Source organism: Cyphomyrmex costatus, unplaced genomic scaffold (assembly GCF_001594065.2).
Source record: "Cyphomyrmex costatus isolate MS0001 unplaced genomic scaffold, Ccosl1.0 scaffold30, whole genome shotgun sequence".
Taxonomy (NCBI): domain Eukaryota; kingdom Metazoa; phylum Arthropoda; class Insecta; order Hymenoptera; family Formicidae; genus Cyphomyrmex; species Cyphomyrmex costatus.
The window spans coordinates 843,820-861,432 of NW_017277125.1; the positions used below are offsets into that span (position 1 = coordinate 843,820).

Below are 17,613 nucleotides of genomic sequence, written 5' to 3' on the forward strand. Positions count from 1 at the left end.
CAATTGTACAGTAACATCCTCGAGAAAAACAAAGTCAAATCGTTTCAACGTGGACGCCGACCGGTTTGGTGCGAGAACTGGATGGACCCGGTTCCAAATCCGGTATAATCCGGCTACTGTACGATCCGAAATGAAGGATAACAAGTGTCGCGGGAATAAATCGCTAAAACGTCAAACCAATAATTAAGCGTGTGACTCATACCGCTTTGGCGTCAAGACGTGGCGCGCTACAATGATGACAGCTGCTGCTGCTGGAGAGGCCCATGTCCCTCGTGTGTGAAACTGTACCGAAAGATGCGCTGTCGGAATATCTTCCCGCTAGAAATCCTCGCACTCGGTACGGGGGATCGAATGAAAACACAGCTGTATCCCAGGATAGGAGAGAGCCAGGGTCGGAGCAGTTCGGAGTAGGAAATTGGATCGCTCTCTCACAGCCGCCAGTGGTTTAGCCCATGCAAATAGAAAAGCTCTATGCAACCGCACGAGGGAACGACTCTATAAGCTTTCGTGCGATTCGCTTTGTACTTTTAAGATCGCACACGACGCGCGTCCCTTAACGCGGCGACGACCGAAGCGATGACGGGTGCGTCGCTTCGTTGCTCGTCGCGCGACGCTGCTCGTCTTACGCGCCGCTCGCGAATACCGCGACGCTCTCTCTCAAGTCTTTACAGAGTCACCCGGCGGTGAGCGCGAGGTCTGGTCGACGCGCGGCCGCGGCGACCCGTGGACGACGACGACGTGGTGGAGGGACAGGAAACGCGACGATGATAACGGACGCGCCGCATTATAAAATACGGGCGGGCGACTCATCGAAGTGGACGTATACGTCGCACCTTCGCCGGCGTGCCTCTATCGACCGACGGCGACGGCGTCGGAACGACCGACACGGCAGCACTGCACGGCCGCGTACTAACGCGCACTGTACCGTCGTCGTCGTCGTCGACGGTGGCGGCGACGGTAACGACGCCGATAACGCCGAGCAACGGGAAGGAGATGCCAAAAATGTGCGTAGGCGTCGTCGGCACTGCCCTCGTCGTCGGCGACGGTAATGGATGTACGTTAGATCTCTGCTGTCCCTTTTTCTCTCCTTCATCTATCTCCGTCCGTTCTCCGTCATCCCTCGCCGCTTCCCACCATGACGGAAGCTTCCAGCCAGCTGATCGTTGATGAGGCCCGCGCAGGCGTCGGGACGCTCCGATATAACCTAGCTACTACCCTCGGTCGGCAGCGGCGCGGGCGCGTCGAGAGGCAGGCACATCGTTGCACATTTCGTTACGCCGATGAGCCGTTCCTGCGGAAGTTCTCCCGCCAGAAATACTCCCGCTCGACGTTATTACGTGGTTGGTTTGCGGTCGAGCTTTATTCAGATATCGTACGTCGCGTTGCTGTCCCGTGAGGGTTCTCGGTATAACATCTTTAACGTGTGCCACTTCGTGGGAGGGTATTTCTTTACACGAGCGAGTACTCGCGGCTGGTAATTTTCATGAGCGCGCGGCGGGCGGCGTCTCGACGTCTCGGCGACAACCGCGCGAAGCCCTCACTGACGCCTGGCCGATCTTAAATCGGAGAGACGCGTCAGTCGCGTCATTCGCCGGGTCTCGGAGAGGCCTTGACCTTGCTCAACGGACGGATCCGCTCGATGCCGCGCGGATTCGCGCAGCCGGTTCGCCAGATTTCGGTATGCGCGAAAGATCGTCCGCGGCGCCGGTGACACGTGTATCTCAATCGTGGGGGTATTATTCAGAATTATCGCAGCGCAGCGATGCGAATGAGATGCAGACAGTGGAAGTATACCGTTTTCCTCCTCCGTCATTATCGCGACGTCGACACAGCGAATTTCTAATCGGGTCGCGCGCTTTTTGTCGCAACGCAACGCGGTATAGGCAACACACATATTCGTGTGACGTGCACGGCGGGAAATGCGGTTAGATAAGGATTTATTGCGGCCTACTTGCATAATAAAAAATTATCAGGACGCCGTAGTAGCTTCTGCCTGACAAATGATTCTCGCAAGGCCGATTCTGCTGTTTGCAGAACGATAGAGAGGCGCGCACGATCGCCTGTTCGTCGCTTAACCCTCGCTACTTTAATTCTCACGCTTATCTCGTGCCCCGTACGATACCTCTCGACAACCGCCCTGTGTTTATCAAGATCCATTCTAGCGACTTACGGAAGCCCTTTGGCGCCGTACATTGTCGCGTGGTGACTGCAAATCCACCCGGACATAAAAATCGTTGACCTGAGCGCTGCATTTGCAAATACCGGCGTGTATTTAAAGTACCGAACCCATACAGTACAAAGCATTCCAGCAACATTGCAGCAATTTTGTAATGGCTGTGTACATTCCGTGTTTCTTTTTCTAACTATTGCACAGAAAGAATGGTTTAGCTGGAATCTTAATATATTTAGCTAGATACAAATTTGAAAATAATCTTGTTACGGGCTATAAAAATAATTGTAAGGACACAAGCATGCGGATGAGTAATGTTGCAAAGAAAGTTTTACGTTCCAGCAACTAGCTTAGCGTTATACAATTATTTTGACAGTTTAACAAAATTATTTTCAGATTTTTATGTAGATAAGTTTTTGGATTCTTCAGCAAAACTATTCTTTTCACGTAAAAGTTTTTTCGCTGAGATATGGAGGAGACTATTTCTCTAGATCTAAAAGTCTAAAAATATAATCCAATGAGCGCGAAGAAAACTTTCAACAATTGCAAAATAAACATTCTACTGAATACGACCAATATTACTGCAATATTACTGGAACGTTTACAATGTTACTGCAACATTATTAGATTAATATTTCATCGTCGTATAACAAGTCTTTTAAGTGTATCGATTGGCTACAACAGTAATACGAAACCCGCGGATTCCTTTTTCGCCAATTTATTTTCTGTGGCTCCTCGCCGGATCATAGTCTAAAATATAAAATTATATTTTCTATTTTATGAAACTATTCATGGAATAACATTGCGAATAATTTAATAGTGTTTTATGTAAAATATATTTAAAAAATATAAATCTCTAAGAATTTATATATATATATATATTTCTTAAATAAATGATATGTTTGTAAAATATTCGATTTTTATAAATTATCTTGATTTTTTATTTCCTTATTAATGAGATAAAATTCATAGTTAATTTAGTCTACGTGTAGTACACTGAAAGAAAAGATTGGGTGAATATGGCATAGCATTTTTAATTGATTGCAACAGCTAATTTTTGATTGCGTTAGCCTACCGAAATCCTGTATTGACATTGCGGATAAATTAAAGCAACCAAAAATTGATTGCTGCGACCAAAAATTGGCTGCTGTAGCCAATTAAAAATGTTATGCCACATTTTACGATCTTATTTACTGTAATATCCAATATTTTTTTTTCAGTGTAGTTACTTTTACACAATCATAGACCAAAATTAATAACTAGAATAAATAGATGAAAAAATTATACCTTAATCAATAAAAAATTACCTTCAAAATTTTGTCTACATCTGAAAATGGCCTGCAAAAAAAGATTATGCATCACTGAGTTACGAGATAATTTTTGGAGACTCTAGAAATTTATTCTGTGCCTAATCAAAACATTTGAAAAATTGTCGTATATGAAACATTATAGAATATTCATTGCTCTATGGAGAGGTGGATCGTCTTTTCTTTCTCATAACGACTAATTAATCTACCTGTCTTAAAAATCACAATGCCCATCTGATTGGGGTGCATAATCGAAAATGTGTCGACGAATCTGCTGCTTCGTTGGATCAATAAAAGGAGTCACAGACACAGAGTTTGACCAGACCAAGATTAAATTAGTAACGCTGTTATTTGTATACGCCAGCATACGGGGAATTGCTTCTTTGCACAATGATAAGGCACGATTAGCGGCGAAATGATAAGAAACGATCCGCTCCTTTATGTGGAATTTTGTGCGCGATGAGGTAGTCTGCGGTGCACATAGTTTGATTTAGGGCATCACATTATCGCGCTACCCAATGGGGCAATTGCAGTGAGACGATAAAAGTGATGTAAATCGCTTGAAAGAAAAAATTACTCCATCTCTCTATTCTGACGTGCGGCGTTTCGTCGCTTCCACCATTGATAAATTAAAGATTTAAGATAAATTAGGTCGATTTCTCCTTTCATAAATATTTCATGCCATTTCACGTGCGAGACCATTATTTCTCACAAATTTCTACCGACCAAATCTCTTTATATCCACTTGGCGTTAACTACAAATAAGATTTCATATTTCATTTCATTTGTCAGAACGTCATACATTTTGCACGTATACCCTTCTGTGATTTGACCTCTTCATCAAATTTTCATTATAAAGAGATCATTCTCATATTCATCGCAGAATTTATTATTAACAAAAGCAGAAGCAAAATAGCGGGAGAACGTACATATATCTACTGTTTCCTTTCTGTTTTTCTGCCTCGCCATCTATCCACTTTGTCCCTCGTTGATTTGCCGTTCATGTCTAGCGGTTATCGATTTTTCGTTACGCCACGCGCAACCTTGGATTGTCGCGTTTTTCGACTTCGTACCGAGAGCGTAATCGCGACATTATTTTCGTGTCGTAGACAAGCGTGCTCCCCTTCAGAAGAAAAATTATATGAAGCGAAAAATACGGCTGGACGGACTTGCGGCAAGATCTCGATGAAGAAGCTTCGGGGTCGTTTCAAATCAATCTAATTATAATCCGTGATTTCACGTATATCAAATCAATCAGTCTGAATTTCGACTGAATTATACCGAGTCTGTAATTTTCCACCGTCATTAATATTTCTGACAAGCGCCGGTCGAATGGCACTTTAATGAAGGAGGTATAGCATTGATCCAAGTCACATTGGTCGGCCAGACGCAGCCTCGATTCCGAATTCACCCTCGCGCCGTCGCACGCTGCGTGACGATTGTACGCGGTATTACCGTGGCTTATCCTGAAATTAGCCTGCTGGGTATCGTTCCACCGGACCTGGGCGGCGCGGCGTTATAACCGCTCGTTCGGATAGAGCCGGCCAGCATGAGACAAGTAAGGCAAGGGTTCGCAAACAACCCTGTCGGGAACGGCCGCTTGTTGCACCGGGGCACGCAATCGTATAACATACGACATTCCCCGTGCTCCATAATTTAAAAGGCGTTCTGGAACTGCGTCTATACGAGCGGCATATGGCCGAGAAATATGAACGCTGCTGTGGATTTTTAATCAGATCAACCTGGGTACATATATTAACGATTGTATCTCTCGGTGATCGCCGTACGCGATTAGAAACTCGAATATCATTTCAGCTGAAACGATAGTTGCGAATAATATCGGTGTTTTCTGGCAAAAATAAAGATTGAAGGGTAAGTCGAATGTGTGAATAAGAGAGAATAACAGAAGCGTAAACGCCTTCCTTTACGCTTCTTTTACGTTTCGTTGTCTCAATTTTCGCCTCCTAGAAGCTTCGTTTACGCTTCTGTTACTTTTCTCTTACATTCGACTTACCCTTCAACTTTTATTTTTGCTAGAAATCGCGCGAGTGAAACAACAATAGACATATGTATCCAGCACGTAAACGCGCTTGTGCCAACGATCCCTCTTGCATATAAGCTACGTCTCAGTTATATAACATGAGCTGTATGTTACCTCTGTACTTTTCATACACGTGACTTGCAGCACCAAAAAACGAAGACTTTAAGTGGGTAGGTGGGTTAGTCACAGCACCTCAGGTATAGTTTTCTTTAAAACCTTGTTGGAAAAAGAAAATAAAAAGTATCTCCTACAAGTTTTAAAATTCATTATTTTTATACTTCCCTATCTTCTAAGGATATAACTAATGTAAATTTAACCATAACATAATATACCAGTAAAAAATATAATATCATAGTAAAATTACAATTTATTAATGAGTACGTATTCTAAGCCCACATCTCCTACTTACCAACTTAAATATACCTTTAAACCACCTATCCTTTTAAAGGTTAAAGAATGACATGCATCTGTAATAGCGGCGATTGTTCATTCCAAGGCTCAAAAAAATATAAATTTATTAAATATGTATTTTTAATTCTACAACGAAATACACAGAATGTAGAAATAAATGTGAAACTTGCAGTAAAGTCAGAAACACAAGTTGTCAGATCCACTACTATATTTATTATACCTTTCAATTGCACTGAATTCTGCAGCTACGGGGAAATGTAAAACAGCGATGGCTTTTCCTCCATATTTCCGCCGTCTATATTCTCGAAGAGAACGTTTTGGATTTAATAAAGCCGCAAAAGTATACGTCAAATCGAAATTTTGCTTGTCTTATTTTCTTGTCTCTATTACCGGCGAGATTGGAGAGGGTTGGCTTATATCCCCTAGCGGACAACATAGCGCGGATATGCCTGCTACGTTATTTAGAAGGTATACCGCGCACGACGATGCTTGTACATCGCTCGATGATTCGAAAGAGGTATAACGACGCTCGCCCGGCTCGGTCAGCGCTGCGTTAACGGGGCCGCTCCATCGCCCCTCGCCCGCTTTCCATTCTCCAGCAGTGCGGGAAGTAGCGAACGAGGGTGCGCGAAGAGATTCCACGAGGGTGGCGTGAAAGCCGTGACGAGGGGAAAGTGACGAGAAGAAATGGAGAGCGTTGAAAGTAACGGTACTTGCATGAATTCTCGCGTTCGTCTCGATATTGTCGGCGTCGAGGCGACGCTGAAATTTTCATATGTCGTTGGCAACGTTGAAAGAATGCCGGCGAGCTGTTCGCTCATTGTATATTAATGAGTCTATCTCAGATATTGACGCTATTTGTATAATCTTCATGGTCTCTCAAAGTTCTGCGCCGAAATTGAGACAGATAAGACGGTCAGATAAGCGGACACTCTCTCTCTCTCTCTCTCTCTCTCTCTCTCTCTCTCTCTCTCTCTCTCTCTCTCTATCTCTCTCTCTCTCTCGCATTTATTTATACACGGTAAAAGGTTCAAGTTCGTTAACTCATTCAATCGCAATTCCTCCCTCTCATTGGGACTAATGGATATTATGTAAGTCACGGCAGCAGCCGTTCCGGTCACGTATATTCGCGCTAGAATTTATTAAGACACCGATTATAAAGGATATTACAAATAAAGAGTTTATTTTCTGTTACGTAATATTCATGACACGTACAAAACGCGTTATATCAAATTACAATTGCCAGTTACATCGGCAATGTCATTTTTCTCTTCCGTTCCTTCTTTTTACAGAAAACTGACGATGTCGACGACGTCGATATTTGAAACCCACGGGCGTATCCAAAATTATTTTTCGAGAGAGGTGAAGATCAATTTTATTATTTTATATCTAAACAGTAATTATAACAAAATATTTAAAAATTCATTAACACAAAAAATTGCTGTTTAGATACGAAATAACAAAACTGATACTCCCTTTTTTAACTTATTATTAAAAGCCAAATGATATAGTTGTGAATGTATTCAATGTCTCAGCGCATATTCGGACATTGTCCCAACATTAATTAACTGGAAATGACTTGCAAGGTCGTAACGCGAAAAGAAAAAAAATATTTTGTGCAATAGAACAAGAATTATTCAGCGTTAAAAGTACAGTTGTATTTTTTGTAATTAAAAAAATATGAAAAAACAAATAAATTTAGGAATGAAATTGAAATTCCCTCTTGAATACGAATGAAAGAATAAGCGGCGAAGATTGATTTTACGATAAATCGACGATCGGCATAGTTATCGCGCGACGATAACTCCACGAATGAATCGTAATTAAGATGTTAAACAGATGCCGAGCGCCGATGGGTATATTAATTAGCTGCTATTCATTCGCGCGATCGTGTATACCTATGAATCCGAAATGAGATCGTTCTGCCGTTGATTTCCTTTATTCGTTTCTACGCCGGATGCGGAATGAAAGGAGAAATTGGTCGCAGGGCTCGCGAACTTTTCCTCGCGATTAGCCGCCGTCTTCCCTTTTCCCGACGGGGTGGTTTCTTTACGCCCGTTTCGTCGTCGCACACACAGTCAGGTGCATTTTAGCGAGGCTCGTCGCATCGCGCTGAAACATACACCATCCATCTTCCTGCGTCTCGCTAGAGACCTTTCAGGTTTATTGCGGCGTAAACAAGACTTCGCGAAAGGATCGTTTGCTCACCACACGCCGTCAAAGGTACAGCGTAACTATATACTATTTTCGTTCGCGCGCGTCGACGGGATTTACTTACGACGGAATGTTTATCGCGCGGAAATTTACCAGTTTGACGCATCACAGGTAATTCGATCAGGTGGCGAGGCGCGAGTGTGTAATTAGTTTATTCGGAAACGGATACGTATGCGAAGTGCCCGACATGAATTTAAATTCCGCAACGTAAATGTGTCGCATGCACCCGCTAGTGACACAAGTATTCATTCGCCGATACTATTTAATGGACACGCAGGTATATACGTATATAGATGCAATGATGTGTGTGATTATTAAGTTATATTTATATTCCCGGCGAGGAGTCGGAATATAATATAAATTGGGACGTGGCGAATGACGAGGATTTACGGTCGAGTTTATTTCGCGGAGAACGTGCGAATGATGGGCGATAAGGCCGATGAAAGGCCACTGAACCGAGTCGGCGAAAAGTTTTGAAGATTATTTCGAATTAGTTTTAATTCGCCATAATTGGCCGCGGACGCTGGGACTGAAAGCGCGCGGCCGCGGTGGAAGGGGCGGAAATTCGTTTTAATTAAAATTGATAATCCTGGGAGAATGGATATTACGTAAGTCGCCGGCTGCATTGGGAATCGAACAAGTTCCCCTTCGGAAGTTATTTGGGATTGCTCGCCGAGTTACGTCCAGAGTTCTGTGTGCCTTCTAATGGCTACGTCATGCAATCGGCTCACAAACACACTCGGTCTCGGACCAAGCCGACGCACTTACGCAAGCACAATTGTGTTGTTACGATACGACCCTGTTCATTCTACTTTCTTGTATTACATCGGAGTCGTCGACAGCGATAAATAATCGTGGATATCCGTACTCCCTCTGTACATGATACTCTTCATATAAGTTATGTCCACACATATTTCTGGAGGATAAAAGCTGAACAATATCTATGCCGTAGACAAGTCTCGTTCATTGTGTCACAGTGTTACGTTAACTGTTGTACGAGAAATAACAGGAATAGCTGGAAGACAATACCGTTAAGCAAACGGATGAACAAACTTCAGATTAATCGAGGTCCTTTCGTTTAAACTTTCATTCTTTATATTTATAAATGATTTTTATTTATTTCTTTAAATAGACGAAATGTATATAAATTTACAAAGCATGTATATAATAAGTATCAATCTCTTTCTCTCTCTCTCTCTCTCTCTCTCTCTATACAAGTATCAATATGAATACTTAGAAGAACGTAACTAAGAATAATATAAAACAACTAATTGCGAAAATAATTGCAATTCGTTGCAATTTATCTGTTAAGGAGAAACTTGGTAAAAGAGATATTCCGCGGATAAGGAGTGGAGCAGTATTGTCTCAGCGCGCGAGAATATATATTTATATATATATATAGTTATTCAAGTAAAACAAAGCGGTACAGAACAGCTAGACCTGCAAATAGACAAACGGATATCCAGATAGGTGGTCTGATAGAATATCGATAGCGGTATATCTCGAAAAAGGAGGAAGGGAACACCGCGTGACAAGACCGCTCGTCTCGTAGCAGGAGTGCGTTCATCCTGCGAATGCATACACACAAAACACACATGCAAGAGCGGAAGGGAGAACAACGCCGCGAAGCGGGGTGTCGCGGGGTGCCCCAGGGGGAGGAAAAGGGAGACTGGCCTATCGGGGCCGACTCGGAGTTGTTCGGAATCTATCGGTGGACCAGATTTTACTCGTATATACGTACGCACATTCACCCCCGCAGCACGACGACGACGACGTTGGGGGTGCGTGTGTCGCTCCGTCCGTGTACGCGGGTGTGAGTACAGCTCCTGTATACGTACAACACACGTCGCTAAGACAAGTTTAACGACGCGGGGACGCAGGCGCGGTTTCGCGCGGTCACGCTCGCGCACTTGCGGCGCGCGTCGCCGGCGCCGTCGTCGTTTTCGCGAGGAAATTGATTCTGCGCGAAACGCGCAACGGGGGTTCCAGCAACGACGGAGCCAGCCGTGCACCACCAGAGAGAAGCCGGGCTCGGCGAGCCGCGCATATTCCTCTTCTCCGCCGAGGAACAATTCTCCCCCCCTCCCCCCGTGATCGAGTCACGCAGATTTCCAGAGTTCGTATACACAACGCCACTCAACTGCGGAGGATTATGCTTCCACCGTCGTCGCTTTCCGGGTGCACCCTTTCACACAGACGCCGTCCTGGCTGTTGATGCTCCTGCTGCTGTTGAAGAGGAGAGAGAGAGAGGAGCCTCTCCAACGACATGCGAAGAGACGCGTCCGACGCGACGACGACGACGGACAACGAGCGAGGATCGCAGACAGCTCCAGTGAGACACGTCGACGGCGACGAGCGACAGAAGTATCCATGGAACTGAAAATTCTGCTGTGGTTTCACATCGTGGGTAAGTTGTCTTCCGCCCTTTACCTCCCTTATGTACAGCACACGCATTATGTACACGTCGTCGGCACGCGTAACACGCAGAATCTCCCTCGTTACATCCGAGTTGGCAATGGTATATACCTGCTGTCATCGACAGCATGCATGCGCTCCGGGATATCAACCAATTGCTTCTGTTCTTCTCAATTCGCGTGTCCTCCCGCTATGCGCTGTCTTCCCCCGCTGGCTAGCTGGCCTCGCACGTTCATTGCCCCGATAAACGGCATCCTGTGTATAGATCCATCCTTTTGCGACTTGTATGCCGAATCGGATTGCTGCAGATTCTATATACGTATAGCTGTCAACCAACGTGGTTCGTACAGAGAGTCGTTTTCTTTCTCCTTTCGAGATGGACCACTTTCGCGTGGCCGCAGCGACGGCACCAGCTTCCAACTGTAAAATACGAACAATAAGCTCTAATAAGTTAACCGTGTGGACAAACATTTTGTATGTTTCGAAAATGAACGTTTTCATTGACACATTCGAGTAAACATGTGCGTGGTATACGTGTGCAAACCGACGATATAAATTTTACATACGAACGATATGCGTATTCGACTTTTCGGTCAAGCTATTACGTTAAATCCAATGAATTTATTATGTTAACATGGATTAAATTAAATTGCCAATATTAAGCGAGATTAAATTATCGCATTATCGCATCGAAGCGCATGGCGGCAAACTATAAAAATTTCAAGTTAAGCGTACGACTATACATTACCATCGTTAATTTAGCGCCACCGTAAAATTCATGCCTGAGTGCTCCAGGTCAGACGCTTTTTCACGATATCAGAAACTTTCTCCATTACGGATATTAGCATAAAGTACATGCATAGACGATGCGGTACGCGCGAGGACTGCGAAGCTGTCGTAAGAATTATGACGCGATACGCAAATGTCTGCCGCGGGCAGATCTTTAGGTTTTCCAGCTCACGAAATGGATTTCGTCCCGGTGTGATGGGCGTTGCTACTCGGGGGAACAAAGCGCAAAAACTGTTAGTGAAGACGAGAGGCGAGACGTCTCGGGAAAGAGGATCCTTTTCGCCGCGAGCATTGAACCAGCCGGCAGCGCGGCGCGGCGTTGTATCCGAGAGGAATGTCGGACGTTGGCGTCGGGTCGTTGCACCATTCGCCATAAAACGTACGGGCGTTCCCCGTAATAGGGCATTAACAAATTTAACGAATTCCCATCACGGTGGTATATAATCGCATTAATGACATTCTGGCGAATGCGATTTTATGGTACGCGACGGAGAGCCCTTCATCGCGCCGCCGCGCCGCCGGTTAAATTCGCGCTTCGCCTTCGGTACGATCTGGTCTCTCACCAAACTTCCTCTCTTATTGATGTTTTCTTACCTTAATATTAACGATTGTCGGCAAACGATCGAATATTTGATTGTGCTGAAACTTTACGTATACTGATCATTATTCAAGACGACTTTTACGTTTGCAAATGAATATTTCCTGTTCATCGTCAATCTTACGTCAATCTCGCTCTTCTTTCGTATAATATACTGTCTTAAAATATATTTACCGAAATCTCTCAATAGTTCGTGGAGCTCTGCGAACGTTATAACGACGAAGTTGTCTCTGTTTCTAAACCATGAAATTCAGGGTTCTGTCAGAAGCCGCGCGGTTCTACCGTTATGCTACTCATATGCGTCTAACGCGTAATGGAAGGGATTTTGTGCTCTAATTCGAGATTCGCTAATAGGGGTTTCAGTACACACACACACACACACACACACACACACACATATATATATATATATATATTTATAGAATAGTTCTGTCAGATAAGCTTTATCCAATGAACATTTTGTTTAATATTAAAGTGATTGTGAGAAGATAATGAGATTTATATATGATATCGAAAAAACATCCTTTATCATTTCACTCAGCAATACGTAAATTATCATAACAGCAAGTTAAAATTCTATTGATGTAGATATACGAGAACAGTTTAGTAAGTCAGAGACTTTTTTAACTTCTTTTATTTCAAAATTCGATCTATTTTTGATAGTCTCTCCGTTTCTAAAGTCATTAATTTTTATCAAACTGCGAACGTGTATTTCAGAACAATTCTGCCAAATAAGCTCTTTCCTAGCGAGAATTCTGTTTAATATGCAAATGGTTATGAGAAAAATAATTTATATTTAACGTCGAGAAAATATTCTCGTCATTGTGTTCAACATTATAAATCGTCGATCAATAAGACAATAATTGAAAATTATACCGATATATATGTATATATACACGTGTATTTCAGAATAGTTTTACTAAATAAGCTCTTTCCTAATGAAAATTTTGTTCAATATGTAAATGATTACGAAAAGAACATAATTTGAACATGATGTCGAGGAAACATCCTCATTGTTTCATTTAACGACACATAAATTATCAGACAGCAAGTTAAAATTATCGAAATTGTTGACATATTGATAAGAAATTATCATTTCTCGTATCTCTAATTACATATTGAAATCGTGAAGTGAATTAAGACTTTACACGAAAATAGTCTCAACGTTTCCTCGTCGCAATAAAAATGGATAACGGGGATGGTAGTATCGCGAGAAATAAACTCGCTGGAATTATATCATTTTCAATCCCTCTAACAAATAATAACGTTTGATAAATGAAGTGTTAAAATGTATACTTCACGCGATCGTCTACGTCATGGAAACCCGCGCATCTGACGTTAACAAACATCTCGCTTGAAAACGAGCACCGTGCTTCAAATTGAACGGATTCCGAAATCCGATATTAAGCGCGAGATATCTCGTCTGCATTAGCACGATATTTTTACAAGCGGGGCTATACTGTGTAAAAAGCGAGTTATACAATCCTTTTTTCTCCTTTTCCGAAAAAAAAAAAAAAAAGAACGAAACTTCGCCTATCTACGCATTTATAACGCAGATAACGATGTGCGTCGGCGGCAATTGTTTCGTTATTACGGTATCTCATTTTATCAGTTTGTGCAAAAAAAAAAGCAGAATTCAGATAACATTTCCGTATGCGAAATCTCGAATCAAAGTCTCACGATGCGTGCTCATTCTCGTTAGTAATAATTTTCGTCCGATCGTGCGCGCGAGCCTTTTGCCGGCACACAAAAGATAAGCTTCCTATTGGAGCGTATAGGGATCCGAAGCGTCGAAGCGCACGACGATACGGGCCTCCTCTGTGTATCTCTTTCTCTTTCCTACTCCGCAAATGCGATTCGTCGCTTCGCTCGGCAGCTAATTAAGCCGATCGCTCTACCGAACGTCATATCCGTTCTACAGATCCGTCCGTGCGATTGTCCGATCGGGCGAAATCGCATTCATTGCGCGAGAGCCGTCCGTTAAACCGAGCGTATCGCCATTAGTGTAAGCGAATTAAGCTGAACTCGCTCTCATATCGGCATCGAATATTCCGAATCGAGCCGCTGTCTCTCGAGCAGATTGATATTACCCACTTCGCCACTGGGTACACTGCGGACGAATGGAAATTATTGCGAAGCGCTGTTTGCGCATCCACTTCTCTTTTTTTTCCCCCTTTTTTTCTCTTTCTTCTTTTTTTTTTTATGATGAGAGAATATAACGTTCGATATATCTCGAAAAACACGGATAGCTCGGAGTAAATTCGACTCGTTGATGTATGTGGCCATCGTCGTCGGCCGAGAGTGACAGACAAGTGCGTTACGTGCGTGCGCTTATCTGTTTCTTTCGCACGACGGCACGTTCGTTACTTTCTGCCGTCACGACGACGACGCGACGGTCTCGGGCGGGTTGTCACCCTCAACCCTCTTCTTCCCCGTCAGTCGTCGCTATGCTTGCCGCAAATCCACTTTTTATTAACGACTAACGACCAGCCGCGAGAGAGAGTGCCCTCGTGGTTTTATAACTAAATACCCGTAAGCCCCGCGAAGTGCCTCTAAACGGGGTGGAAGGACATTACACTCCCCCTCCCTCCCGATCGTCGCACCCTTAATGCGCTGGGGCAATATTTTCCTACGATACTCTCCTCCGAAATTCTTCGTCCAATCCGTGAAACTGCGAGTCGACGTTATATCGATCCTATATATGGAAAGAAACGCTAAGAATTTCTCCTTGGCGTGGAAACTTGGGTAAAAATGTCGCATTGAAATCGCTGCGTACCGCATGAATCATTTACACGGAAACTTTAATACTACGGACTTTCTTTACATAAACAGAATCTCTAACTTGAGAGTTTACTGACCATAAAGTTTGTCACTTGATTGAATACGGTAACAAGTCACGATGTGTTGCGTTATATGACTCTATTTTTGTATTCATTTTTTTCAGACTATATTTACGCTTAAGAACGATTTCACTATATTTCGCAATATCGACTAAAAGTATCAAACAATCAGCCAAAATAAGTTAATATTGAGTAATATCGTTGCAGTCAATATTATTTTAAAATTTTGATAATATTAGCTCGTAAATACGTCCTGAAACAAAAATTGAAAAAAAAAACAAAACAACAAATAATTTGGCTTATAATGGTTTTATCCTGCAAAACGGACCATATTTGCTGCAGTTTGGTCAATAACTTTTAAACGCGCGCGAGTATGTGGATCCAAATAAATTTTTATACGAATATTTATAATTGTTTTATTAGTACGTGTATAAAAAATTTAATTAAATTCTTAATATTATACTTGATCATGAAATTTATAAATAAGTAATTAGATTTATAAATAAGTATTACAAAACATAATTTTACGTAAGAGAAAGAGAGAGAGGGAGAATTAGGATAAACTAAAAGATTAAATAACTTTTTAACTTTAATAAAGAATTGTGCTTAAATTTTACACGAATGCTTATACATAAAAATAGAACAATCTATGAAATTTTTATATTTTTGATACTGTTTTTAGATAATATACAGTCTTGGTCAAAAATATCGGTCACTCGTATATATTTTTTCATTTAGAATTTTTTTATCTTATTGTTACCTGTTAATGATTTAAATTATACAAAAGATTAAAATATTCTTGGAACAAAAGATAATTTCCAGGAAATGTTAAATAAATTTTTAAGCTAAAACTTTAAATAATAGTTAATAAGGTGCTTAAAATATTTTTGTCCAAGGCTGTATATCTTTTTTAAGATTTTCACCGATAATTGAATTTCTTCATTGATCGACATATGGAACGTTTATAAATTTATTACATAATCCTTTATGCAAAACGTGTGACATAAATAGCTGGAAAATGGGACATTTGGAAAAGTGAACGATTTTCAAACATACATTGGCACGTGGAAATTCCGCGAAGGCGCCGCGGCGACGAGATCCGTTTCGAGAACGCGTAAGTTCTGTTTCTCGCGTGAGATCGATCCCATTCCTCGTGAATGAGAATATTTGGTCGAGGCCGAGGAGGAGAACGGAGCAGAACGCAGGAAGGATTCTATTCGCGATCGATAAAGGATTCCGGCGGCCGACATGGGATTCGCCGAATAATTTCAAATCCGCAGATGAGATCGAGTTGAGTGCGTTATACGCGTCGCCGTTATTATAAGAAACTATTTCTCGCGAACCCGTATTATATTCGCGGTTGCTTTCATTACGAGGATTTCCGCGTAATGACGATGTCACTCTGATTATCAGCCGTGGCTGTCTGCGAAGCTCAGTGGTTCTCAAGCTCGCGGCTCAGGATCATTTGATCTAATTAAAAGATGAGACTTTTTCCTTATACGATAGAAAAGTCAGGAGAAATATAATCTTTATAATTAATACAATGTGAGGAAGGAGTAGACTTTCAAAATGCGCGTTTTATTTATAATTTATAATTTATAATTTTCAGAAAACGAGAAGAAAGTGACAAGGAAACGACGCGTCTTACAGAAAATAGCAATTTATCAATCAATGCATAAAAATGTTAAACAAATGCATTTCCTTTGTCTCGAGTTGCATATTATTTTGATAAATTTTAATATTTACGGTACATAAATTGATGGTAAAAAAATGTTCTTTTAGTTTTCAGAACACCGTAGAATATTACAACAAATATGAATCTTTCAACACTGAACACACTATGCTTCATCTCTAATTCAAAAAATAAAATTTTGGACAGAATGCATTTTGGAAGTCTGCTCCTCGCATATTTTCCATCGGGTTTTCGCTCTGTCGAGCGTGTAGCATTATGGCAATGTATATGACGATTAAAAAACAAATGTAATGTTTTTATACAAAGGTCGAATAATTACAATGACAAATTATTATTTTCATGGGTATTATCGAGCCCGAAAATAACGAGATAATATTCAATGAAGGATTGAGTCACGAAAGAGTGGGCCATAATACGGGAGTATCAAATCAAAGTAGACCATCGCTGGGACTTTAAAATCGATAGTCACAGAATATTATGTGACGTAGCGTCTTTACTTCAGCTCAGAGACGGGAGAAAGCCCGTCGTCACTTTTTCTATTTGGGAAACACTGTCCGCGAACGTAATCGATGAGGTATGCATCGCGATATTCAGCCGCCTCTCATGACATGACACGGCAGAAATTCACCTTCGGCTTTCATTTCCTCTTTTCCCTCGGGGGTATGAGTTGAGATTCGGATCCATATACGCGGGTCTCTGCGTCCTGCACGTGCCCTAATAACTTCACCAAGATCATCCGTCCCGATAAGCGCACAACGTGAGCTGGAGCATGCTGGAACGCCGTTTCAACGACAAACGGGTGTATAATACGATGTGCCCGCGGCGTAGACGACACGGATAAAATATAATTTTAACGAACCTTTCCTCTTTCTCTCTCTCTTTTCCAGGAATTTGTTCGGGTCTGCGGGGAGTGCGTATCCAGACACCGACGGCCGTCAGGAAGGGCGATTCGGCGACGTTGAAATGTTGGTACGACACCGAGGGCGACCCATTGTACGCCGTCAAGTGGTACAAAGGGGGTCGAGAGTTTTATCGCTATGCTCCGAACGAGAGTCCGCCCATCAAGACTTTCCCCATCGGAAACCTGACGGTGAAGGTAAGTTTGCCTTCTCGCAATCCCTCCCCCCCCCCCCCT

The 17,613-nt window shown here is 42.4% G+C and overlaps 1 protein-coding gene across 1 annotated transcript in view; it reads left to right on the forward strand.

Annotated features, from left to right (window-relative positions):
* The first annotated feature begins 10,151 nt into the window (after positions 1 to 10,151).
* Positions 10,152 to 17,613, forward strand: part of LOC108775390 (uncharacterized) — a 14,567-nt gene continuing 7,105 nt past the window's right edge. Inside the window, exons 1-2 of the mRNA XM_018541736.1 lie at positions 10,152 to 10,550; positions 17,366 to 17,574. Coding sequence (XP_018397238.1) covers positions 10,358 to 10,550; positions 17,366 to 17,574 — 402 coding nt within the window. The 5' untranslated portion in view covers positions 10,152 to 10,357. The remainder of the gene's footprint in view (positions 10,551 to 17,365; positions 17,575 to 17,613) is intronic.